Source organism: Nannobrachium achirus, assembly GCF_963921795.1.
Source record: "Nannobrachium achirus genome assembly, chromosome: 3".
In the NCBI taxonomy this organism is placed as follows: domain Eukaryota; kingdom Metazoa; phylum Chordata; class Actinopteri; order Myctophiformes; family Myctophidae; genus Nannobrachium; species Nannobrachium achirus.
In genome coordinates this window covers 75,839,864-75,865,996 of record NC_137812.1, presented here as the reverse complement: position 1 = coordinate 75,865,996, position 26,133 = coordinate 75,839,864, and the positions used below count along the sequence as shown (strand labels likewise).

Below are 26,133 nucleotides of genomic sequence, written 5' to 3'. Positions count from 1 at the left end.
AGGCACCCGACATTTGATAACAGTCACCCTTATAGATTAATAAAAAGACTAAATACAACAAAAACCCCAACTAAGGATATTTATAACATCAAGCTAAGAAATGAATTACTTTAGGAAGAGAGAGAGAGAAAGAGAGAGAGAAGAGGGGAAAAAAAGTCACACAGCAGGCAGCGCATAATACGGTGCGCAAACCCGACAGTTGCTTTAACAACCTAGATTAATATCCTACATGTGATACAATAACCCAAAACCCCGAAATAAGCAAGCCAAAGGAATGAATTAGCCTACTAATCCATGTAGGCTGAGAGAGATAGAGAGAGAGGGAAAGAGAGAACTCTGACGACACGACAAGTGAACTCACTCTGACATGATGTCCTTGTGATGACGGAATAAATATAATCCTTAATCCTTATGCAAAAAAACGTTGGTGATATCGCTTTTTTAAGCATGAAGTTTCAGCAGCTATACAATCAGTTTGATACTGTTCGAACTATTTGAGTGTAGGCCTACACAGTAAATCAATCGCCTCGTTGGTCATTCTCCCCAGCTGCTGTGCTGCGCAGTGGTTAGGTCAGGGCCGGCGGCAGACCACAATGGCTGAGGGTGCCCACAATGTTTTAAGTGAAGGATAGACTACCCATCTCAAATCGGCCAGGTGAAAACAAAAGGCTAAATTTGCATACCAATGGGAGTGTGTGCCAAACCTGTTGTGGCCAGCCAATGCTGATCTACTGTATTATAATGTAAATTTCGGGAATTACTGAGAGGTGGGGGTGCTCCCTCGCCAAAATGAGGGTGCACCCCTGGCCTGTAAAATCCATAGGAGCCAAATGGAATGAAATCTGCTTAAACTTACTGACAATTGACAAACGGAACAGAACCATATATAGGCTATATAATGTCAGGTGGATAAATGAATAAACTCATGAATGTATTTTTTTTTTTGCTGCACAATGGGAGTCCTAAATTACAACAAGGCACCAGAGGCTCCGAAATAATTACATTATCATTTTTATTTATTGTTTTTATTATTATTATTATTATAATTAAACTCATTCAAATGACCACCAGTAAACCCTGGGACTCAATTCATTGAACAATATAATGCATTGTATTAGATATTATTATATCTAATAAATATTAATATGTCTAATATATGTTGGCAATGCATCTCAGACTTTTTTTATGGAGTAACGTAAAAGTAGTGTAACGAGTAGTGTAACTAGTTACTTTCTCCATGGACTAATGAAGTAGTGTAAGGCACTACTTTTTTCAAAGGTAATATGTAATATGTAGTGCACTACTTTTTTGAGTAACGGATCCCAACTCTGCGCTTTTATCCAAAGCGCTTTACATAGATTGTGCATTACATTCACCCATTCACGCACACATTCATAGACCGGTGGCGGAGGAAACCATGCAAGGCACCAACCTGCTCACCGGGAGCAATGTGGGGTTCAGAGTCTTGCCCAAGGACTCTTCGACATTAACTCAGGGGGAGCCCGGATTCGAACTGGGAACCCTTCGGGAACCCTTCGTGCTCTAATACCGGTTTCTCTACCCCTGAGCTATGCCACTGGCCCCCCACTAGCCTGGGGTGCCAGCCTGAGCGCTCCCACTACGTTCCATGGACTTTGTTACTCCGCTTCTAGTCTCTAGAGAACAGACTCCATGCTAACGCAAGGAAGAGCAATTATTTATTATAATTATTATTAGGGCTTTGATGCAAGTTCTGATGGGTGCAGCTGCATAAGTTGTGTTGCTTAAAGTAATGCGCCGTTGTGCTCTCCTATCAGCTGCTGCTTAGCGGGGGGAAAAAAGTGAAAAAAGTCGATCGACGCGTTGATTTTCGGCCTCGGCGCCGATTCGCAAATAATGTGTCGATTAACACATCGGGTGCCCCTGGCACTGCTGCGTCAATGCATGCGTCATGAAGTCACTTGGTCACATGACCGCAGACAGGATGTTGTTGTGTAACTTACTGACCAGTGTTGATCATAACTGTTCATTGCCGATCAAAATTTGGTCATTTTGCCGCACCCCGCCACAGTTTTAGCCATAAAACAAACATCAGAGATAAAGGGCGTTAAAGATGGGGAAATGCATTGGAGTATATAGAGAAAAACGGCCGCGCGATGCTCTCAGCGTTGACTCGAAGCGACCCGCGGTGAATGGGCTGCATCCAGGCGTAGCCCCGACCTAACGGTGAGATTTAAAGTTAATACTGTAAATACAGTAAACAAGTCAAAACGTTGTGGGCCTCCAGCGACATCAAAGAGTTTGACCCGCTGAGTTAACATGCTTAGTGCAGACACACAGACAGACAGGGATATGAGCCTGTTCTCTGACGCTTGAGTGACAGAGCCCCAGGCTCTGCCGGGCCTGACAATGCCGGGCCGGGCCGGGTCAGTTTCAGGCAGAATTTGAGAACTGTACTAAGGTTTAATTTGAGGTCTAACCCTCTCCTCTCCTCCAGATCATAGCCTACCAGCCCTAATCTGCTCTCCTCTCCTCTCCTCTCCTACAGATCATAGCCTACCAGCCCTAATCTCCTCTCCTCTCCTCTCCTCTCCTCTCCTCTCCTCTCCTCTCCTCTCCTCTCCTCTCCTCCAGATCATAGCCTACCAGCCCTAATCTGCTCTCCTCTCCTCTCCTCTCCTCTCCTCTCCTCTCCTACAGATCATAGCCTACCAGCCCTAATCTCCTCTCCTCTCCTCTCCTCTCCTCTCCTCTCCTCTCCTCTCCTCTCCTCTCCTCTCCTCTCCTCTCCTCCAGATCATAGCCTACCAGCCCTAATCTGCTCTCCTCTCCTCTCCTCTCCTCTCCTCTCCTCTCCTCGCCTCTCCTCTCCTCTCCTCTCCTCTCCTCTCCTCTCCTCTCCTCCAGATCATAGCCTACCAGCCCTAATCTCCTCTCCTCTCCTCTCCTCTCCTCTCCTCTCCTCTCCTCTCCTCTCCTCGCCTCTCCTCTCCTCTCCTCTCCTCTCCTACAGATCATAGCCTACCAGCCCTAATCTGCTCTCCTCTCCTCTCCTCTCCTCTCCTCTCCTCTCCTCTCCTCTCCTCTCCTCGCCTCTCCTCTCCTCTCCTCTCCTCTCCTCTCCTCCAGATCATAGCCTACCAGCCCTAATCTCCTCTCCTCTCCTCTCCTCTCCTCTCCTCTCCTCTCCTCTCCTCTCCTCTCCTACAGATCATAGCCTACCAGCCCTAATCTGCTCTCCTCTCCTCTCCTCTCCTCTCCTCTCCTCTCCTCTCCTCTCCTCTCCTACAGATCATAGCCTACCAGCCCTAATCTCCTCTCCTCTCCTCTCCTCCCCTCTCCTCTCCTCTCCTCTCCTCTCCTCTCCTACAGATCATAGCCTACCAGCCCTAATCTCCTCTCCTCTCCTCTCCTCCCCTCTCCTCTCCTATCCTCTCCTCTCCTCTCCTCTCCTCTCCTACAGATCATAGCCTACCAGCCCTAATCTCCTCTCCTCTCCTCCCCTCTCCTCTCCTCTCCTCTCCTCTCCTCTCCTCTCCTCTCCTACAGATCATAGCCTACCAGCCCTAATCTCCTCTCCTCTCCTCCCCTCTCCTCTCCTCTCCTCTCCTCTCCTCTCCTCTCCTACAGATCATAGCCTACCAGCCCTAATCTGCTCTCCTCTCCTCTCCTCTCCTACAGATCATAGCCTACCAGCCCTAATCTGCTCTCCTCTCCTCTCCTACAGATCATAGCCTACCAGCCCTAATCTGCTCTCCTCTCCTCTCCTACAGATCATAGCCTACCAGCCCTATGGGAAGTCGGTAGATTGGTGGGCCTACGGAGTTCTGCTGTACGAGATGCTAGCCGGACAGGTACATGTGTGCGTGTGTGCGTTTGTGCGTGTGTGCGCGTGCGTGCGTGCATTAGGGCTGTCACAATTATTACATAATCGTCTAATCGTGATTATTTGACATTATCGCAATTATTTTGTCATAATCGTCATAATCGTGAATGTTGAAAATTTACAGAAATAGTGGAAATAGCAGATCTACAAGCTCACAACGCGTCGCATCGCGACACGTTGTGAGCTTGTAGATCGGCTATTTCCACTATCAATGTTATTTTTTAAGTAGTAAGTTGTCAAATATGTCAGTAATTTATTTTTGTATTTATGTTATGCGTCATATCTGCCAGGTGCAACTTCAAAACCTAAATGACAATTAATCGTCATGTAAAATGTCATATGGTGACAGCCCTAGCGTGTGTATATTGTCAGCTGGGTTCTTTGCATGTCCAGGTCGTTTCACAGTAAACCCATGTTACTGTGTAAACTCACAGCGGTTGTGTTTGACCCTCCTCAGCCTCCGTTCGACGGCGAGGACGAAGACGAGCTCTTCCAGTCCATCATGGAGCATCACGTCTCCTACCCTAAAGCCATGAGCAAGGAGGCTGTAGCCATCTGCAAGGGGGTGAGTTAATACACACACACACCCCCTTAATTAAAACATGTAGCTCGCTGGCATCCTTCAAAACTGCCCTGAAAACTCACCTTTCAGGAGGCCAGAGAAGGAGGTAGTCACTTCTCCCATAGACAGGTGAAAACTCACCTTTCAGGAGGCCAGAGAAGGAGGTAGTCACTTCTCCCATAGACAGGTGAAAACTCACCTTTCAGGAGGCCAGAGAAGGAGGTAGTTATCACTTCTCCCATAGACAGGTGAAAACTCACCTTTCAGGAGGCCAGAGAAGGAGGTAGTTATCACTTCTCCCATAGACAGGTGAAAACTCACCTTTCAGGAGGCCAGAGAAGGAGGTAGTTATCACTTCTCCCATAGACAGGTGAAAACTCACCTTTCAGGAGGCCAGAGAAGGAGGTGGTTATCACTTCTCCCATAGACAGGTGAAAACTCACCTTTCAGGAGGCCAGAGAAGGAGGTAGTTATCACTTCTCCCATAGACAGGTGTAAACTCACCTTTCAGGAGGCCAGAGAAGGAGGTAGTTATCACTTCTCCCATAGACAGGTGTAAACTCACCTTTCAGGAGGCCAGAGAAGGAGGTTATCACTTCTCCCATAGACAGGTGTAAACTCACCTTTCAGGAGGCCAGAGAAGGAGGTAGTCACTTCTCCCATAGACAGGTGAAAACTCACCTTTCAGGAGGCCAGAGAAGGAGGTAGTTATCACTTCTCCCATAGACAGGTGAAAACTCACCTTTCAGGAGGCCAGAGAAGGAGGTAGTTATCACTTCTCCCATAGACAGGTGAAAACTCACCTTTCAGGAGGCCAGAGAAGGAGGTGGTTATCACTTCTCCCATAGACAGGTGAAAACTCACCTTTCAGGAGGCCAGAGAAGGAGGTGGTTATCACTTCTCCCATAGACAGGCGAAAACTCACCTTTCAGGAGGCCAGAGAAGGAGGTAGTTATCACTTCTCCCATAGACAGGCGAAAACTCACCTTTCAGGAGACCAGAGAAGGAGGTAGTTATCACTTCTCCCATAGACAGGTGAAAACTCACCTTTCAGGAGGCCAGAGAAGGAGGTGGTTATCACTTCTCCCATAGACAGGTGAAAACTCACCTTTCAGGAGGCCAGAGAAGGAGGTAGTTATCACTTCTCCCATAGACAGGTGAAAACTCACCTTTCAGGAGGCCAGAGAAGGAGGTAGTTATCACTTCTCCCATAGACAGGTGAAAACTCACCTTTCAGGAGGCCAGAGAAGGAGGTGGTTATCACTTCTCCCATAGACAGGTGAGAACTCACCTTTCAGGAGGCCAGAGAAGGAGGTAGTTATCACTTCTCCCATAGACAGGTGTAAACTCACCTTTCAGGAGGCCAGAGAAGGAGGTAGTTATCACTTCTCCCATAGACAGGTGTAAACTCACCTTTCAGGAGGCCAGAGAAGGAGGTAGTTATCACTTCTCCCATAGACAGGTGTAAACTCACCTTTCAGGAGGCCAGAGAAGGAGGTAGTTATCACTTCTCCCATAGACAGGTGAAAACTCACCTTTCAGGAGGCCAGAGAAGGAGGTGGTTATCACTTCTCCCATAGACAGGTGAGAACTCACCTTTCAGGAGGCCAGAGAAGGAGGTAGTTATCACTTCTCCCATAGACAGGTGTAAACTCACCTTTCAGGAGGCCAGAGAAGGAGGTAGTTATCACTTCTCCCATAGACAGGTGAAAACTCACCTTTCAGGAGGCCAGAGAAGGAGGTAGTTATCACTTCTCCCTTAGACAGGTGAAAACTCACCTTTCAGGAGGCCAAAGAAGGAGGTAGTTATCACTTCTCCCATAGACAGGTGAAAACTCACCTTTCAGGAGGCCAGAGAAGGAGGTGGTTATCACTTCTCCATAGACAGGTGAAAACTCACCTTTCAGGAGACCAGAGAAGGAGGTACTTATCACTTCTCCCATAGACAGGTGAAAACTCACCTTTCAGGAGGCCAGAGAAGGAGGTAGTTATCACTTCTCCCATAGACATATGAAAACTCACCTTTCAGGAGGCCAGAGAAGGAGGTAGTTATCACTTCTCCCATAGACAGGTGAAAACTCACCTTTCAGGAGGCCAGAGAAGGAGGTAGTTATCACTTCTCCCATAGACAGGTGAAAACTCACCTTTCAGGAGGCCAGAGAAGGAGGTAGTCAGGAGGCCAGAGAAGGAGGTAGTTATCACTTCTCCCTTAGACAGGTGAAAACTCACCTTTCAGGAGGCCGGAGAAGGAGGTAGTTATCACTTCTCCCATAGACAGGTGATAACTCACCTTTCAGGAGGCCAGAGAAGGAGGTTGTTATCACTTCTCCCATAGACACCCCCCCCTTCTTACCTTAGCCCCTCCCCCTTTTTTCCCTATCCTGTACATAGTGTTTTTGTATAACTGCGATATTATTGAATGGTTTCTTTCTTTGCTTGCTATTTATTACGTCCATGAATTAAATACCGAGGGCTTCCAATGTAAAAAAGACGGTAAAAGGTCTTATTTGGGATGTTCCTTTTAGGCAGGGTGTTTAACTGTACTTGTACTGTACTACATTTATATTGTATTGACTATACTTGTACTGTTCTCCATTTTTTTTAAATAAAATAATCAATGTAATCAGTCAAAAACCCTAAAGAAACTCTAGATCAGGGGTTCCCAAACTTTTTTGTCTCAGGTCACCCCATGAATATTTTTTTAATCCGAGCCACCCCCTACATTATAATTTTCACTCCCAGCACCTTATATTTATATCAAATCGTCGTTGTCGGGTGGAAACCTTGTAGTCCAAAACTGTTCGTTTTGTATTTATCATCTATAAAATGTACTAAACTAGTGAAAACAGACGATTTGTGTGCTTGTAGATCTGCCGTTTTCACTAGTCTTGTGCGACAGTCTTGTATGATGAAGCAGGGCAAAAGACGTAGACATTTGGAACTTGGAGATACGAGGTTTCTGCCCGACAGTGACGATATTTTAGTGATTATGTTGCGAGGAAAACATTGAGATAACAGCCATTTTGGTTAGAACTGACTGAAAATAACTTTGTACTTCCAAGTGTCCAAATAAATTCCACATAATATTATCAAATGATCTCGCGGCAACCCCTGGACTGCCGTCACGGCACCCCAGGGTGCCCCGTCACCCACTTTGAAAACCCCTGCTCTAGAGTGTGTGTGTGTGTGTGTGTGTGTGTGTGTGTGTGTGTGTGTGTGTGCGTCTAGCTGATGACCAAGCATCCCGCCAAGCGCCTGGGCTGCGGTCCGGAGGGCGAGCGGGACATCAAAGAACACGCCTTCTTCCGCTACATCGACTGGGACAAGCTGGAGAGCAAGGAGGTTCAACCGCCCTTCAAACCTAAAGCTGTGAGCGCGCGCACGCACACACACACACACACACACACACACACACACACACCCACACACACACACACACACACACACACACACACACACACACACATTTTAATTCTTTATTTGAATCCACACATTACAATTAATTTACAGGGAAAAAAATATTAACGGGTTTGATATTTCATGGACACTTCATGGATACACATAGCACCTTCTCCTCCACTCAGACAAACTGCCTAGAACTGCTGAAACAGAGCGTTATTTAGACCGTTGTTTGGCCTGACTCTTAGTCATGCCAGAGATTGTTAGACCACTCGTGGTCCACAGCCCAGGCTTCCAAACACGAGTATAGAGAAAGGACATTGATACCCAAGATCTGTTATGACTTCAAGCAACGGTTGGTACCAAAATCAGGACCTCTCTGTGACTGGGGTCAACAAAAACTATATTCGGTGTGTTTAGGGTGCCAGCAAAGACATCGTAAGCACAACCAAACCAATCCGGTAACACTCTGGAATGTTTATGCATTGCTGCACTAGATGGCAACATTTTCTAACTGCATCAGACACTAAGGCCTAGGCTACACGGAGCTGGATATTTCATATATCCAGGTTTTTCAGATATCCACATAGAAAAATATCTAGGTCCACACGGACCTGGATATTTCATATATCCCGGTTTTTCAGATATCCACATAGAAAAATATCTAGGTCCACACGGCAAAGATATCTAGGTCAAACAAGCACACACAGTAAAGTCTTCAGAGATATCCGGGTATCATGACTACACGGATCCAGTGAAGCGGATATTTTTCAGTGTCTCCACTTATTTATCCGGATTGAAAAATATCCAGATTCACTGCCAAAATATCCAGCTTCGTGTGGCTACAAGCCCCAACAGCACCAAAAAATGTCTAGATTCAGAAATATCCAGCTCCGTGTAGCCTTGGCCTAAGTCGACAATGCGGTCGTGGCGAGCAATGTATACGTTTTTATATGCACTGCAACCGTTTGTTATCATCTGTGCGATGGATTCTAGGTGTCGTTCAGAATCATGATGGTTAATACAGAGGGGGCTGTGGATGTCGGGATACCAGATTGACAGATTGTACTCGGTTGGTAATTCTTGCAGTCTTGCTTTGATTGTACATTTTAGGACATCCTCGCCAATAGCAGCATTTTTGTAAATTGAATGTGAAACAGAATGATCAGCGGGATCAATACAGGATCAATACAGGATCAATACAGGCTGCAACTTTCCCTGCAATCGGAAGTCCACGCCTCAGTCCGTTTCACATTAAGCAGAGCCCTTCTAGCTGTATCTTCTTGTAGCCTAGTGTCCCCTCCCTAGTGTCCCCTCCCTAATGTCCCCTCCCTAGTGTCCCCTCCCTGGTGAGTGAGAACGGCTTCCACCGCCACACTGGGGTCTGTAACTAGTCCATCAGAGGTGGGCACTTTGACTTTGTTTTTTTCCCATTTTATCTGGACTCCAGCCCGATGGCAGAGGTCACTGGGATCTGGCCAATCAGACCAGGCCCCAAAGCCCTTGGCTTGTGGGTCCAGTTTTCCAGAGTCTATTCTCCTGAAACCCAGAAAGTTGTTCTGGTCTTCAACAGCCAGGGGGACCTTCCTCCTGCGTAGGTCCAGTAGGAGGGATAACCTGGCCATTTCTCTGACAGTGTGATCATCGTTATTAAGCATGTTCAGTAGGTGTGTTAGCCTTGTTGCTGCATGAATCCACTCTACATTTGGGACACCCAGGAGTTGAGTCCACATTTATAAAGTACATTACACGGGACACAAATATTTTTCAGTTGCTTCTGATGTCCCACACTGACACTGACACGTATACCCTAGAGGTATAATGGCCTGTACTGATGGTTGGTATTTAACTTGTTTAGTAAGGAAATCGTCCTCTAAACTTGAATCAAAAGCACAGCCAACTTCAAACAGGAAAACCTCTTTGCTGTTCTCATCAATCACATGAGGTCTGGTGTATGTGTGTAATATTTATATGTGCAAATACATGGAGGGTCGTTGCTTTGAAACATTTCTGCTTTCACACAAGAATGTTTGTAAAACACAAGAGAGGAATCAAACATGGGTGACACATCTTTTTGTAATGTAAAGTCCTTTGTAAACATTGCAGCAGTTTAATATGCTGTCCGTGGTGTAAACGGATCAGATCAACACCAGACCAATTTGTCACTGGGCTTCCTTTTAAACCCAAGGAAGCTGGGTGGGTGCCTCGTTTTGGGGACCTTGCGTCGCTCCAGGTGGAGAATGACCGACCGACCCCGCTCAGAAGATCTTATAATAAGAGGAACATAATAACATCTGCGAACTAAATCATTACCAATACATTTCTTCGCCAATGTGTTTCTAAAGGTGTGTAATAAATAATATGTGTCCCAGGTGGCTGACGGCTAGTCATTGAATTTATTTTCATTTTTATCATTTCATTTGAACGCTGGGAATCATAGCTACAAAATGATATATTGGTTGTGGAGATTGACCCAAAAGTTTTGAAGATATGGCTTATAGAATGATGCCATGCTGAAATACTACTTTTGAGATGTTCAAGTTCTAAATTTGGGAGGACCAACAGATGTCCCGATCTCTCACATTAATTAAAAAAAGTCTTATTTACATGTAGAGTTAAGCTCTGGCGTTTAAGTGAAATGTAGCCTGATATTTATGACATGCTTTTGTGGCTATCACATTTTAGAAAAAAGAAAAAAAAAAAAAAAAAAGTAATTTCAGCTGTGGTCTAAAGTAGTGGCTTCCGAAATGACTGCCCCTGTGTCATGCTCAGTCACATATGTACTAAAAGGTTGAAATTCAACCCCCCGGGGAAACGTCATAAAAAACTCAGCTGCTTTAAGTAGCATGTGAGGGGTCAAACTAGGGTTTTTTCATGATGCTGAATCCATTTCAAGCATTTGTTTTGCACAAAAAAACATTCCGTGGGCTATAAATAGCCCCCACAAGACAGTGAAAAGTGATGCCTCATCACTAAACCATCGTTTTGTGGGGCCGTTTTTAGCTCAAGGAATGTTTTTCGTATTGTAAAGTTAGTGGAACACAAACACAAATCATTCTTTTATTATTATTATTATTTTTTATGAGGTTTCCCCCGGGAGTTGAATTTCAACCTTTTAGTACATATTATTACACACCTTTAGAAACACATTGGTGAAGACATTTCTTGGTAACGATTTACTTAGCAGATTGGTCAAATATCGTATAACATCCCATTATTATTAGCAAGTGCTCTGATTAGGAAAAAGCCATCTGATTATTATTATTTATTTTTTATTTTTTGTTAAGTAGAAATTAATTTGGTCCTTACAGGGTTAAGAGCGTCTGCTAAACACACACACACACACACACACACACACACACACACACAGCTGAACAGTGATTGGCTCCCTCTCATCCGCGCCCCGCCTCCCCCGCTCAACCCAGCCATCTCATTGGTCCACTGCTCCCGCTCAAACGGCTCAGGCCGGCTGCCATTGGCGGGCGTAGTCAACCAATGTTTTTTTTTTACCAACGATGTCATTGGCTGACAATGGACCAATGGAAATCCACACAGTCTAGGAGGCTGTGAATGATTTGATTGGTTGACATCATGTTTAATTCATCTTTTTTCTCTTTGTTTGTTTGTTTGTCCTCTTTTTTTCCATCCATCCATCATTCCATGCTTTCATCTCTCTCTCTCTCTCTCTCTCTCTCTCTCTCTCGCTCTCCTCTCTCTCTCTCTCTCTCTCTCTCTCCTATGTCTCTCCTATGTCTCTCTGCTCTCTCTCTCTCTCTCTCCTATGTCTCTCTCTCTCTCTCTCTCTCTCTCTCTCTCTCTCTCTCTCTCTCTCTCTCTCTCTCTCTCTCTCTCTCCTTCTCTGCTCTCTCTCTCTCTCTCTCTCTCTTCTCTCTCTCTCTCTCTCTCTCCTATGTCTCTCCTATGTCTCTCTCTCTCTCTCTCTCTCTCTCTCTCTCTCTCTCTCTCTCTCTCATCTCTCTCTCTCCTATGTCTCTCCTATGTCTCTCTCTCTCTCTCTCTCCTCTCTCTCTCTCTCTCTCTCCTCTCTCCTCTCTCTCTCTCTCTCTCTCCTATGTCCTCTCCTATGTCTCTCTCTCTCTCTCTCTCTCACTCCTATGTCTCTCCTATGTCTCTCCTATGTCTCTCCTCTCTCTCTCTCTCTCTCTCTCTCTCTCTCTCTCTCTCTCCTCTGCTCTCTCTCTCTCCTATCTCTCTCTCTCCTCTCTCTCTCTTCCTTCTCTCTCTCTCTTCTCTCTCTCCTCTCTCTCCTCTCTCTCTCTCCTTTGTCTCTCCCATGTCTCTCTCTCTCTCTCTCTCTCTCCTATGTCTCACCTATGTCTCTCGGCCTCTCTCTCTCAGTGTGGGCGAGATGGGGAGAACTTTTGACCGGTTCTTTACGCGTCACCCCCCCCGTGCTGACCCCCCCGACCACGACGTCATCTCCAACTGGAGCAGGACGACTTCCAAGGCTTCTCATTCGTTAACCCGGAGTACCCCGCCCACTGACCGCCTGCCTGCCAGCCAATCACCTGCCAGCTCCACCAAACCCAACCCACCAATCACAGAGCTTCTTCCCCCACCCCCCCCCCCCCCCCCTTCATGCCTGCCATCTTCATGCCTGCCATCATATGACGTCATCAAACGGCGACGGGCGCTCGGAAAAGAGCGTCTTCGTATGATGATGTCGTCATTATTATCGTCACGGTGTTTGTACGAACTCACGATTAACTGTGAGGATTGGACTGTGTCAACGTACTCTAGTCTCTAGAACATGGGGGAAAAGGGAGCTTTTAACAAAAGGTCAAAGTACCAAAAGCAGGATCCCTGTTGTGCGCTGCGAGCTTGTAGATCTGCTATTTTTGAAAAATCATGATTTTTTTTGCCAGTCTTTGAATATAACTACTTAAAAGCGAACATTTGCAACTCAAATATTTGCTTCTGGGTGGTCCCTGGAGCAACATATTTTGAGATGGGGTTCCGTGGCCAAATACCTGTAATTTTGGGGGTCCTTGACATGAAAAGGTTTGAGAACAGCGTGATTTGGAGGAAGGATTTAGAAGTCGGGTCAAAGATCGGGTCAAAGATATTCAAAGACTTCCACGATTCTTCAAAAATAGCAGGACAAGCTCGCAGCGCGGCACTCGGTGCCGTGCTGTGAGTTTGTAGATCTGCTGTTTTTCAATAGTTAAAGCATAAAATAATGGTTAAAGTGGTTATAATCTAATGCGACTCGGGCGCGTTCCAGGTATTTGAGAGTTAAAGTTGCTATAAGCTGTTTTCTGCTGACATAAGCAGGAAACATGCAATTGATTATTTTCATTATTTTTTTTATGTTATTCAGGCGGCTAACAATGCTCCCTAAAATAAAGGAAAAAATTATTCCCAAAAAAAATCTGCTTTAAGTGGGATGTGAGGGGTCAAACTAGGATTTTTTAAAATTATTCTGAATCCATTGCAAGCATTTGTTTTGCACAAAAAACATTCCTCGGGCAAGAAATGGCCCCACAAAACGATGGTTTAGTGATGAGTCATCAATTTTCACAGTCCTTTGGGGTCCGTTTTTAGCCCAAGGCATGTTTTTCATGCAAAACAAATGCTTGCAATGGATTCAGAATAATTAAAAACCCCTAGTTTGACCCCTCACATTCCACTTAAAGCAGATTTTTTGGGAGTAATTTTTTCCTTTATAGTGTAGTGAATGAGACTGAAAATTACCCTAGCTGTCAAACATTTTCCCAGCCATTTTAAAAAATACACCCCGGCCAAATGTGTTTAATAACCCTCCTAGATGACAAATCCATTGAGAAACGGGCCTTCGCTCTCGCGGTCACGGAAGTATCGGATTTGCCCCAACTATATTATGAAGATAAAACGTCTATACATTTATTTTATTTCATTTTCAAAAAAGCACATTTCTAAAAGTATAGAATAAGGCTTAAAGGCCCAGTTCACCTCTGGGACAACCAGATCTTATTTTATTGTTGTTTGGGACAAAATCAACACAAACCTGAATTATTTTTTTGTGTTCAATCTGTGTTTTGAGATATGTTAGTATTTCAGCATAACTAGCGATGCATTTTGCATCACATTTATGCAGTCACAAGATTACGATATCCCAAATCCCCAAAGATATATAGTTATCACTGTATTGATACTTCGTATATCAATGTGTTGATAAGAGATATTTAGCTATGACCATATCAATACTACGTTCATCAATGTGTTGATAAAAGACATATTTATCACCATATCAATATCAATGTGTTGATAAAAGACATATTCATCACCATATCAATATCAATGTGTTGATAAAAGAGATATTTATCAGCATATTGTTATCAATGTGTTGCGCAGCCATATACTAGGACCAAATGCTCATGACACTCTTCTCCCCTTCATCACAACCTTCATCAAGCAAGTTAGTGTATCCACCTCTTTACGCTGGAATTTACTGGAGATTCTTTTGCACCACACTTAACAGCAGACATACAAGCTCACGTCGCGTCGCAGATGCAGCCGTTGTGAGCTTGTAGATCACACTTGGCTGCGGCGCCGGAAGCTCCGTCCAACTTGTGCACAATGCACCATGGGATGTTGGAAAGTTGTGGATAGTAGAGGGTGTCTGCACATTTCTGAAGTGACAATTTAAGGACTTTTTTAATAGCTCTGAAATGACAAATGAAACGTTGGCCAAATTGTCAAATATCAGAGGCAGAAATTGTGAAAATAGCAGATCTACATGCTGAGCTTGTAGATCTGCTATTTTCACAATAGAACAGTGTTATACAAAATGTAATGCCTCAAGGTGGAGAACCCCTGCCCTAACACAGGGGTTCTCAACCTTTTCAGGCCGCGACCCCCAAAATAATCATATTTTAACTGGGACCCCCCCCCCCCCCCCCACCACCACCACCCTGACGAGCACTATAAGAGTTGAGGTATTACATTTTGTATAACATGGTTCTATTGTGAAAATAGCTGATCTACAAGCTCACACGCACAGTTTTTGAAGAGTTTCCATCATGTGACTTAAGGCTGGCCTCAGTTAACCTTTTCATTTTCCACCTGGGAGGATTGGTTGATTTAAACCATGTGACCCCGGTCTGGGTGGGCGTGGCCTAAGGCGGAAATAAGAGCGGGAAAAGGAGGAAGAAGCGGGCGCCGCTTTGACTTGATGACTCACACGATGAGTATTCACTTAAACTTTTACTTTTTTTTTAGGACGTGCTTCACGTGACATCACAGTATCACCGGAGGCATGGCCCGTGACATCACAATATCACTGGAGGCATGGCCTGTGACATCACAATATCACTGGAGGCATGGCCCGTGATGTCACAATATCGCCATGCTTCACGTGACATCACAATATCGCCATGCTTCATGTGACATCACAATATCACTGGAGGCATGGCCCGTGATGTCACAATATCATCATGCTTCACGTGACAATCACAATATCGCCATGCTTCATGTGACATCACAATATCACTGGAGGCATGGCCCGTGATGTCACAATATTGCCATGCTTCATGTGACATCACAATATCACTGGAGGCATGGCCCGTGACATCACAATATCGCCATGCTTCACGTGACATCACAATATCACTGGAGGCATGGCCCGTGATGTCACAATATCGCCATGCTTCACGTGACATCACAATATCGTCATGCTTCACGTGACATCACAATATTGAGTGATTCCAGATATAACGTGAACATGAGGACGGAGCAGCTGAAAGGACTCTCCTTCCATGATGTTTATCCATCCTGTTATCATGGCCAACGTTCCACCATATATATTCATTATACAGGAATGTTTTCCTTTGTGTTTATACTTCAGAGCTGCGTGAGGCTCCTCCCCTTCCTAAATATCAACCCGTTGTCAGTTCATCAGTGGAGCAGCGATGTGTGAATGTGTAGATGGTCAGAGTCTCTGGGTACATCCCAAAACAAACCATGTGATGGTCAGAGTCTCTGGGTACGTCCCAAAACAAACCATGTGATGGTCAGAGTCTCTGGGTACGTCCCAAAACAAACCATGTGATGGTCAGAGTCTCTGGCGACGCCCCAAAACAAACCATGTGATGGTCAGAGTCTCTGGCGACGCCCCAAATCAAACCATGTGATGGTCAGAGTCTCTGGCGACGCCCCAAAACAAACCATGTGATGGTCAGAGTCTCTGGCGACGCCCCAAATCAAACCATGTGATGGTCAGAGTCTCTGGGTACGTCCCAAAACAAACCATGTGATGGTCAGAGTCTCTGGCGACGCCCCAAAACAAACCATGTGATGGTCAGAGTCTCTGGCGACGCCCCAAATCAAACCATGTGCCAAAAACAAAAGGCGGGCCCAGCAGACATCGTAATGATCCGAGCCGTCCGTCCTTATTGGCTCTTCGCGGTGAAACCAAGGGCGTCCGCTTTGTGCCATAAATGCGCGTTCGCAAGAACTGAAGCGGTCTGTTGTTCTAAAAGATGTTTTAATATGATATTATGATGTAACATTCCATGGGAGGGAAATTATAATCAGGTGTGGGAGGTGGTTGAATTTTTTTAAATTGTTCTGTTTTTTTTGTTTTTTTTAATTTTTTTGTACGTGGCAACAAATGTGTCAAAAACGCTCTTCTCTAAGCCCCTCCCTCTTTGCTAAGCCCCGCCCTCATCTCCAAGCCCCGCCCTCTGTGGTGTGGAGAAAAGGACTCGGTGAGGTCACACCCCAACCAGGAAGTGATGTCATACTTCCACCATCCAATCAAGTGATTAAACGGGTCCATTTGGTTCCATTTGTACCCTCTCAGAGTTACCGACCCGTAAGGGTCCTTTTGGAACTCTTGAGGGTCCCTAGACTCGATGATGATGATGATGATGTTAGGAGGCGGGGTTTCCGGATGAGGGCGGAGCAGAGATGCATCACTGGGTGATTCATGTAATTAATCCTATATGACTGGAATATAATATAATACTGAATGGAATATAATATGCTAATATATATATATATATATATATATATATATATATATGGGATGGGACGATATGCAATATTCTCGTTTATCGTGATAAAAAACACACGATAATCGTATCGTGGTGGAGATTTTATTCATCGTGATATCGTCCTCCGTCATGCACTGGGATCAGTTCACCTTTAATTTGCCGAGCTGCATATCCGGTACCATTTAAACCCTGTTAAAGGTACTTATAATATACGTAATTGATACAATATATTACTTTTTTCTCCTTTTTTTTAACTCATTTTTCCACCCAGTGCCAATTGCCTAAGCTGTAATCTTGGTTTCTGCTCTCCCTCTGCCCCGGCTGGCCAGGGGGAGGCAGTATAGAGACCAGGATTACTGCATGTTTTTGTGAGGGTATCTACCCTAGGAGACACGGGGAGAACATGCAAACTCCACACAGAAAGGCCCTTTTCGCCAGCCCCACCTAGGGTGTGGGTGCTGATGACGCGGAGGAGGGAACACGCCCCCAGCGCCACCTAGGGTGTGGGTGCTGATGACGCGGAGGAGGGAACACGCCCCCAGCCCCACCTAGGGTGTGGGTGCTGATGACGCGGAGGAGGGAACACGCCCCCAGCCCCACCTAGGGTGTGGGTGCTGATGACGCGGAGGTTGGAACACGCCCCCAGCGCCACCTAGGGTGTGGAGAGAACACGCCCCCAGCACCCACAGCGCCCCCCGATGGGAGGAGGTTGGAACACGCCCCCAGTGCCCACAGCAACAAAAAAATCTGATCTACAAGGTCACAACACGTGCTGTGAGCTTGTAGATCAGATTTTTTTTGGGCAAATGTTCCGCCCCAATAATATCGTAAATCACGATTTATTTTGTCACAATAATAATTGAGTACCTGAGACGAATAACAGTCCATGTATATATATATTTTTTAATATAGATATTTTTGATTTACCAGACTGTAAGCCACAAAATAGTCATTTTTAATCTGTTAAATTGTTAATGCAATCCCCCCTCATTTTGTTCAGTTGTCTGGTTTTAATGTTATCTGCTCCCTTTGTCTGCTGAATATTTCTTGTACGGACTTATACTGTTGTTCCACAAAACTGTTGGAGATATACTGTTTTTACACTTTCCATAAGTATTATGTCTTATAATTCCTAATATATATGTAATATTAAGTAAAACAGTCGATTTCAACAAAATGACAGGGGAGTGCATTAAGAATTTAACACATTAAAAACTTCTAGTTTGTGGTTTACAGTCTGGTAAATCAAATAATATATATCTATATTCAAAATGTTAAAATATGGACTTGGACTGTTATTCGTCACAGGTTCTCATTATTGTGAAATGAAATGTTGATATGGTCCCATTCCTAACTGAATGATTCTGTTGATGTCTGCTTTATTACTGCACATTTGTACTGTATGATCGTTTCTTATGGTTCTGATGTTTATTACATTGTCTCATTTAACCTACTGAAAGTGATTTATGGCTCGATTACAGCCTTCATCAAAACATTATTGATATATAAATATTTTCTGAAATCCCTAAGGGAAAAATGAGTGGTTTTTCTATATGTGGCACCACACACAACATGGTGCTAAATGAGTGGTTTTTCTATATGTGGCAGCACACACAACATGGTGCTAAATGAGTGGTTTTTCTATATGTGGCAGCACACACAACATGGTGCTAAATGAGTGGTTTTTCTATATGTGGCAGCACACAGAACATGGTGCTAAATGAGTGGTTTTTCTATATGTGGCAGCACACACAACATGGTGCTAGATGAGTGGTTTTTCTATATGTGGCACCACACACAACATGGTGCTAGATGAGGGGTTTTTCTATATGTGGCACCACACACAACATGGTGCTAAATGAGTGGTTTTTCTATATGTGGCAGCACACACAACATGGTGCTAAATGAGTGGTTTTTCTATATGTGGCAGCACACACAACATGGTGCTAAATGAGTGGTTTTTCTATATGTGGCAGCACACACAACATGGTGCTAAATGAGGGGTTTTGAGCGGTGGTAGACCGCTCCATAGCATTGTGATTGTGTGTGTGTGTGTGTGTGTGTGTGTGTGTGTGTGTGTGTGTGTGTGTGTGTGTGTGTGTGTGTGTGTGTGTGTGTGTGTGTGTGTGTGTGTGTGTGTCTGTCTGTAGCCTGTACATGTCATGTTTTGCCATAGCATTGTGTTCGCCTGTAGCCTGATGTACAACCTATACTTAAATCCTAGTCTGAAGACGTTATGCAAGCACGACCACCGCTCACTTCACATTGGGTGTGATTTTTTCTATTATGTGGCACCACACACAAAATGGTGCTTTGGCCTCTAGCCCAGGGGTTTTAAAAGTGGGTGACGGGGCACCCTGGGGTGCCGTGACAGCAGTCCAGGGGTGCCGCGAGATCATTTGATAATAGTTGGAATTTATTTGGACACTTGAGAATATATATTTAGTATAATTTTAAACTTGAAATACGTTAGTTCTAACAGTCCTATCAGTTGTAACAAAATGTCTATTATCTCATGTTTTCCTTGCATAATGGCTAAAATATGCTATTCATATATTCCATATAGTTTCAATGTTTGACAGCACAATCATCAGTGTATTTTGGATTCATGTCCATTTGTATTTTTCAGATATTTAACCACTGCTTTTTCCCCTATACACCAAACCTCGAAAATAGCCGATCAACAAGCTCACAACGCCTCACAGAGCCAGGCACTGTGACCTTGTAGATCTGTTATTTTTGGATAAAGTTCTCAGACTATGGACGCTAGGGTTCAAGTGGTTCATATAAAAAATAAAAAATAAAGCTTTGGAGGACCCCCTTGTAGTAACTCTGAGGGGCCCCTAGGGGTCCCGGACCCCCTGTTGAAGACCCTTGCTTTAGCTGTTGTAAAATGTGCAGAAAGTTGCGAAATATGAGAAAGAAAATGAGGACTCTGCGAAATATGCTATTATGAAATATGCTATTGTGAAATATGCAATTATGAAATATGCAATTATGAAATATGCTATTATGAAATATGCTATTATGAAATATGCTATTATGCGGGCACTTGCGCGAAGAGCAGGACCAAGGTCCGCTGGCCTTCACGCCGCTTGCAATGTCGTGGACAATAACTGTGAAAACGAGCGCTCTATGCCGTTTACATCCATCTTTCCCAGTGGGATCCATAATCAGGCGTCTCCGATGCTTAATGATTGATGACATCACACAAGTAACACGCCCCACACGCACACGCACGCACGCACACACACACACACACACACATACACACACACACACACACACACACACACACACACACACACACACACACACACACAGACCCATGTGTGAGCCAATCATCAGCGTGCAAGAGAACCATGTGAGCGAGTGTTACACCGAAACGTGTTACTTACAACTTTTTGGTGACCTGCCTTCATTAAGCTGCCCCATGTAAAGCGTCGTTGCGTAGGCCTACTCAGAAAAGCGCTATGTACATTTGAGATATTATTATGGTTATTTATTATTATTATTATCGTTGTGTGTTATATTCGTTAGTTATCTATCAGTCAAGTTCTCCTGGACAGTACAAAGGCAGGGCCCTTAGCCAATGAGGTGCAAGAGGTGTGGCCAACCTGGGAGTGGTGTTAGCTGGAGTCAGGGACGTGCTGGCCATTGGGAAAAAAATTAAACTGTTTGCACAAAAGTAAAAATTAAACTGTTTGCACAAAAGTATTGAAAACAGCAGATCTACAAGCACACAACGCCTCGCGGTGCGAGGCGTTGTGTGCTTGTAGATCGGCTGTTTTCACTAGTTTAAATCATTTTTTAAAATGATAAATACAAAACAAACGGTTTTGGACATACAAGGTTTCCACCCGACAAAGACGAAATATAACTCATGTAATTGGCCCACTGGCTTGTCACTTTGTCCCAAATCTTTGAGTAGCAGCAGCAGCGCTATAGAGAGAGATCTCTCTCTATAGCGCGCAATGAGGGCCTCTCCAACTCTTTTTCCTGGGCTGAATCAGGGGCCCAGCACGTCCCTGGCTGGAGTACTGCTTGAGCTTCAGTTAGCACGCTGCAGAATATAGTCACGAGCGAGCCCACACTGTTTCGGAGGAACAATATCTCTAGTTATTATTATTATTGAAGCGGTGAAAGCCTCTTCCAAGGAGTGGCTTTGTGTGTCCCATGTCCCAAAACAGGTTTTTTCAAAAACAAAATGTGTGTCCCATGTCCATATATGGTAATTTCAGTCCAGAATGAACAGGTTTTATCTGTCCCGTACGTCCAGAATATGTGTGTAGTGTCCGTCCTGGTCTGATGATTGGATACTTTGAGGATTGGTCAAGCTTCACATGATAATTCGGCCCTCCAGATAAAATCCAGCAAGAGCCGCTGATACAAACGACCTACGGCCTGGTCGCGACTTAGGCCACGACTTGGAGGTCGTAGGTCCCGGTTCTGGAGGTTTTGCGCGATCTCGGTCGTAATTCAGCGACCTGGGAAGTCCGCGATCGAAACTCTACGCTTGCTAAGGGAAGGGACGCGAGTTTAGAAACTCTACGCTTGCTAAGGGAAGGAGCGCCGCGATCGAAACTCTACGCTTGCTAAGGGAAGGGACGCGAGTTTAGAAACTCTACGCTTGCTAAGGGAAGGAGCGCTCGTTTTCAACAGCGTCGGCAGGTTAGCTACTCAGTGTCGGCAGGTTAGGGTTAGGGTTAGGGTTAGGGTTAGGGTTAGGGTTAGGGTTAGAGTTGGGGTTAGGGTTAAGGTTAGGGTTAGAGTTAGAGTTGGGGTTAGGGTTAAGGATAGGTTTTGGTGCACCTCGCGCGGTCCAAGTGACTACAATGGAGCGCTTCCTACCTCCGGTTCAGCCAATCACAAGCTTCAAAAGGTTGAATAGCGCTGCTGCTCTAGAATATTCTGCAAAAAGACCTTTTAAATACGACCGCGGACTTCCCAGGTCGCTGAACAACGGCCCGATCGCGCAACAACGGCCCGGGGACGACCGAGGTGGCGCAACCACGGCCGGGGGTCGCGAAACTAGACCGGCCGCGACCTAACAAGTATGTACCGCGAACTACGACCTCCAGAACCGGGACCTACGACCTCCAGGTCGTGGCCTAGGTCGCGACCAGGCCGTAGGTCGTTCGTATCAGCGGCTGTCTCTCATAAAATCATTCATTCATTCATTCAGAATATAAAGAATGTATAGATCACAGAGTTCATAACTCTAGAACACATAGAATAACCGTTCACCGCTTCACTTCGAACCGAGGTTTGATTTTTATTATTATGGATGGAATGGGAGGGAGGAGCTGTAGTCAGTTGGTCACGGAATGTTGTATATTATAGCGTGACTCACTCACTGACCAGGGACGTGCTGGGCCCCTGATTCAGCCCGGGAAAAAGAGTTGGAGAGGCCCTCATTGTAGAGGCCCTCATTGCTGCTACTCAAAGATTTGCCATTTCAAGATCATGACAAGTGACAAGCCAGTGGGCCAATTACATGAGTTATATTTTGTCTTTGTCGGGTGGAAACCTTGTATGTCCAAAACGGTTCGTTTTGTATTTATCATTTTAAAAATGATTTAAACTAGTGAAAACAGCCGATCTACAAGCACACAACGCCTCGCACCGCGAGGCGTTGTGTGCTTGTAGACATAGGCGATTCTAGCCTCTTCCAGCGGGGGGTGCACGACCTCTATCGGTTTTGTAATGTTGTTTTAGCGGATTTCTGCAGTTAATTTTGTACCCAAATGTAACACAATATAAACAAAAAAAGTGTAAAACAGGTGCTTCTTTTTCTAGACACCATGAGCATGTCTAGTATAGGATTTATTTACTTATTTTGCAGACAGAGGCAGCAAAGCCAAACATCAAGTTAATCATCATTCATCAAGCAATCAAGCAGTCATTTACAGTGTCAAATAAGCATTTCACAAAAACAAATAGTAGACACATCCTTATTACACAATGAACTGCAGCCTCCGGGTTTTGACACTTGCAAACCTTTCAATTATTTTCTGCACTTTAATTTCGTGTATTTTCTCAATCTGTAAAATGCCTATATCTGACACTCTTTTATCAGTCATGGTTGTCCGTAAATACGTTTTTAGTTGTCTCAAAGTAGAGAAACTGCGCTCAGCTGAAGCACTCGTAACTGGTATGGTGAGGTACAGTGTGTAGACGTGTTTTAATGTACCAAATGAATCAGAATTATGCATTCCCTTCTCTTGAAAAAAAAGCAAGTTTCTTTTCAAACAGTGTCATGTCCTCCATTTCTTTTTTTTTGCGCACATTCTCTTCCCTGTACATGGAAGTCATTACAGAGATTTCAGCTTTCAGAACATCTGCATCAAGAGTGTATGTTTGACATACGTCTGTCACACTTTTTTCTGAAGGGCTATCTGAGGTTACAACATCAGCAAGACACTGGAGGATATGAAAATCGTTTTCAGAAAAGCGCCCCTCAAGCTGTTGTATGAGTGTGTCCAGTGTTCTATACAGAATATCACATCGGTAATAATCCGCTGCTGTGTTCGGTTCTACACGGCGGCAGAACCATTTTGGGCTTAATATAATAGGGTTTATAAAAGCATGATCTGACTGTCTTAGTCTTACCTTGGGCTGGTCAGGAGGAAATGGTTCAGTCACGCACAGTGAGACAAGAGTCCTGGCTGATAGAGCCTGAGGTCTGTGTTTTGTAGAGGAAAGTCAGGTACAAAATGATCCTCTCCATGTGATGTTTCAGGGCAAGCAGCTATATTATAATATCTACCGGTAGTCACGTCCATAGTAGTGAAGAGCTCGAACTCCATGCTTTATTTTTAACAGATGTTGTTTTCAATTTCAATACTGGCGCGTGGATATGACATCACATCAGGAGGGGAGGGGGGGGCTGCCTGGAGCTGCCAGCCTCTATCACTACCACTAGGGGGTGTTGTTGTATTCGGTCTGAGTGGATGTAAAGTTACATTACAAAAAAAAAAAAAATCAAAATGGCCGCCTGGCGGCCAGGGGTTGCACGTGCACCCTAGGACACCCCTTAAAATCGCCTATGCTTGTAGATCTGTTGTTTTCACTACTTTTGTGCAACGGCCTTGTATGATGAAGCAGTTTCAAATGTATACATTTGTATACAAATGTATACAAATGTATACAATGTATACATTTGAAACTTGGAGATACGAGGTTTCTGCCCGACAGTGACGTTTTACTTTGTTGGCCGCCCAGCCCCCAAAATGGAACGAAGGCCGACATTTTATTTTTATTTGTTTCCTCTTTAATTCCGAATGAACCGGCCGTTCGGGAGTTGTCCCGCTTTTCCCAATGGCCAGCACGTCCCTGTCAATGACTGACGGACAGACAGACAGACAGACAGACAGACAGACAGACACGAGGCGGACGTTTTCATTAGATTAGATATGGATGGTAATATGCACGCACGCACGCACGCACGCACGCACGCACGCACGCACGCACGCACGCACGCGCGCGTGCGTGCGCGCGTGCGTGCGTGCGTGTGTGTGTCACCTTGCCCAAATTTGGCATTCCAAGTTGTCTACTGACATCATAGATGAGTGAGTGACATCACAGACTGTGCATATAACAGTGGGCGTGCAACGCCGCCGCTGCCAAACTCAGATAGACCAGTAGAAGAGTTGAGAGATGCTGTTTTTAAGGATGTTTAAGTATTTCAGTCGCCAGAGCAGGAAACGCCGCTGTGTTCTTCTGCTGCTGCCCAGTGCTGTGGGCCTGCTGTTGGTAGCGGCTGCAATCTGGCGCTGGACGGAGACGCACCGAGGAGGCTGTGGAGACGGCCGGCCGTGCCGGAACAAAGACGACGACGTCGGCCAGGACAAAGACAACGACGTCGGCCAGGACTTCAACGCCACCGACCTCAAAGCGTTCTTCACCGTCCCGCTCCGGGAGGCTCAGCGCTTCTACAACTCCAGCTTCCTCCTGGACCACGAGGACGCCTGCTCCGGCCAGGACGTCCAGCTCCTGGTCCTCGTCAAGAGCCGCCCGCGGAGCGCCGACCGCCGGCGGGCCATCCGCGCCACGTGGGGCAACGAGACGTACCTCCGGCACGCCAAGGGGGCGACGGTGAAGGTGCTCTTCGCCCTGGGCGCGCCCAGCGAGGAGGAGGAGGGCAGCGGCGCCGCCCGCGGCGTCCAAGCGGACCTGGAGCGCGAGGACGAGCTCTACGGCGACCTCCTCCAGAGAGACTTCCTGGACTCGTACCTCAACCTGACGCTGAAGACGCTCATGCAGGTGCACTGGGCGCGGCGGAGCTGCCCCCGCGCCCGCTACTTCATGTCAGCGGACGACGACACGGTGGTGCACACACCCAACCTGCTGGACCTGCTGGGGAACCTGCAGGTCCTTGGGGACCACTCAGAGAACCTGCAGGTCCTTGAGGACCACTCAGAGAACCTGCAGGTCCTTGGGGACCACTCAGAGGACCTGCAGGTCCTTGGGGACCCCTCAGAGGACCTGCAGGTCCTTGGGGACCCCTCAGAGGACCTGTGGCTCGGCCATCTGTATAGCCGGACTCTGCCCGTCCGCAGCAGGGACGGCGAGTACGGCAAGTGGTACGTCCCCGTGGAGACGTACCCGTGGTCGAGCTACCCCCCCTACATGGCGGGCTCGGGGTACTTGTTCTCCGCCTCGGCTCTGCAGAGGATCTACGAGGCCAGCCTGAGCCTCAACGCCTCCATCCCCATCGAGGACGTGTTCCTGGGCATCTGTGCCAGCGTGGCGGGCGTGGCACCACGGGACCACGTCTTCTTCGCCGGCGCGGCCAAGGCGCCCGAACACCCATGCATCTACCGTCAGATGATCAACTCACACGGCCACGACGCCCGGGACATGCTGGCCGTCTGGGAGGCCACCACGGATCCAGGGGTCTGGAAGACCTCCCAGAGGGACTGCAGGCTGGTGAAGATGGCTCTTCTGTGTAAAACCAACAGCGATGGCTTCCCCTGTGCAGCAGCCTTCGTATAGACCAGGGGGTCCAGGACCCCTAAGGGGTCCTCAGAGTTACTACAGGGGGTCCTCCAAATCTTCTTGTGGTTTGGCAGGCAAGGAGTGTGTGTGCAAAATTTCACCAGGTCAACTTTCACCATGCAGCGTCGGCAGGTTAGCATTTCACCAGCTTTAGTTTTACTGAGGTCAGGGTTAAGGTTTGGTTTAGGTGCTACCTGCCCGCGCTCCGTTCTCCCATGAAGTGTGGGTCATGACAGAAAGTATAAGGTCACGGGTGCAAGCGGCCGAAATGGGTTTCCTTAGAGATAGGGTGAGAAGTTCAGTCACCCAAG

At 46.0% G+C, this 26,133-nt stretch overlaps 2 protein-coding genes across 2 annotated transcripts in view; both read left to right on the top strand.

Annotated features, from left to right (window-relative positions):
- LOC308281192 (protein kinase C beta type-like) overlaps positions 1-12,380 on the top strand; it is a 130,064-nt gene extending 117,684 nt beyond the window's left edge. The window contains 6 exon segments of the mRNA XM_080721311.1: positions 3,753-3,833; positions 4,323-4,430; positions 7,656-7,796; positions 12,186-12,206; positions 12,208-12,271; positions 12,274-12,380. Of these exon segments, the coding sequence (XP_080577437.1) occupies positions 3,753-3,833; positions 4,323-4,430; positions 7,656-7,796; positions 12,186-12,206; positions 12,208-12,271; positions 12,274-12,332 (474 nt within the window). The 3' untranslated portion in view covers positions 12,333-12,380.
- A 12,116-nt stretch (positions 12,381-24,496) lies between these two features.
- Positions 24,497-25,819, top strand: LOC308282458 (lactosylceramide 1,3-N-acetyl-beta-D-glucosaminyltransferase-like; the record flags this gene model as incomplete). The annotated part of the gene is made up of 1 exon (XM_080722804.1): positions 24,497-25,819. One exon carries the CDS (start codon positions 24,497-24,499, stop codon positions 25,817-25,819), a length of 1,323 nt encoding a protein of 440 aa, XP_080578930.1.
- Between the last annotated feature and the right edge of the window lie 314 nt (positions 25,820-26,133).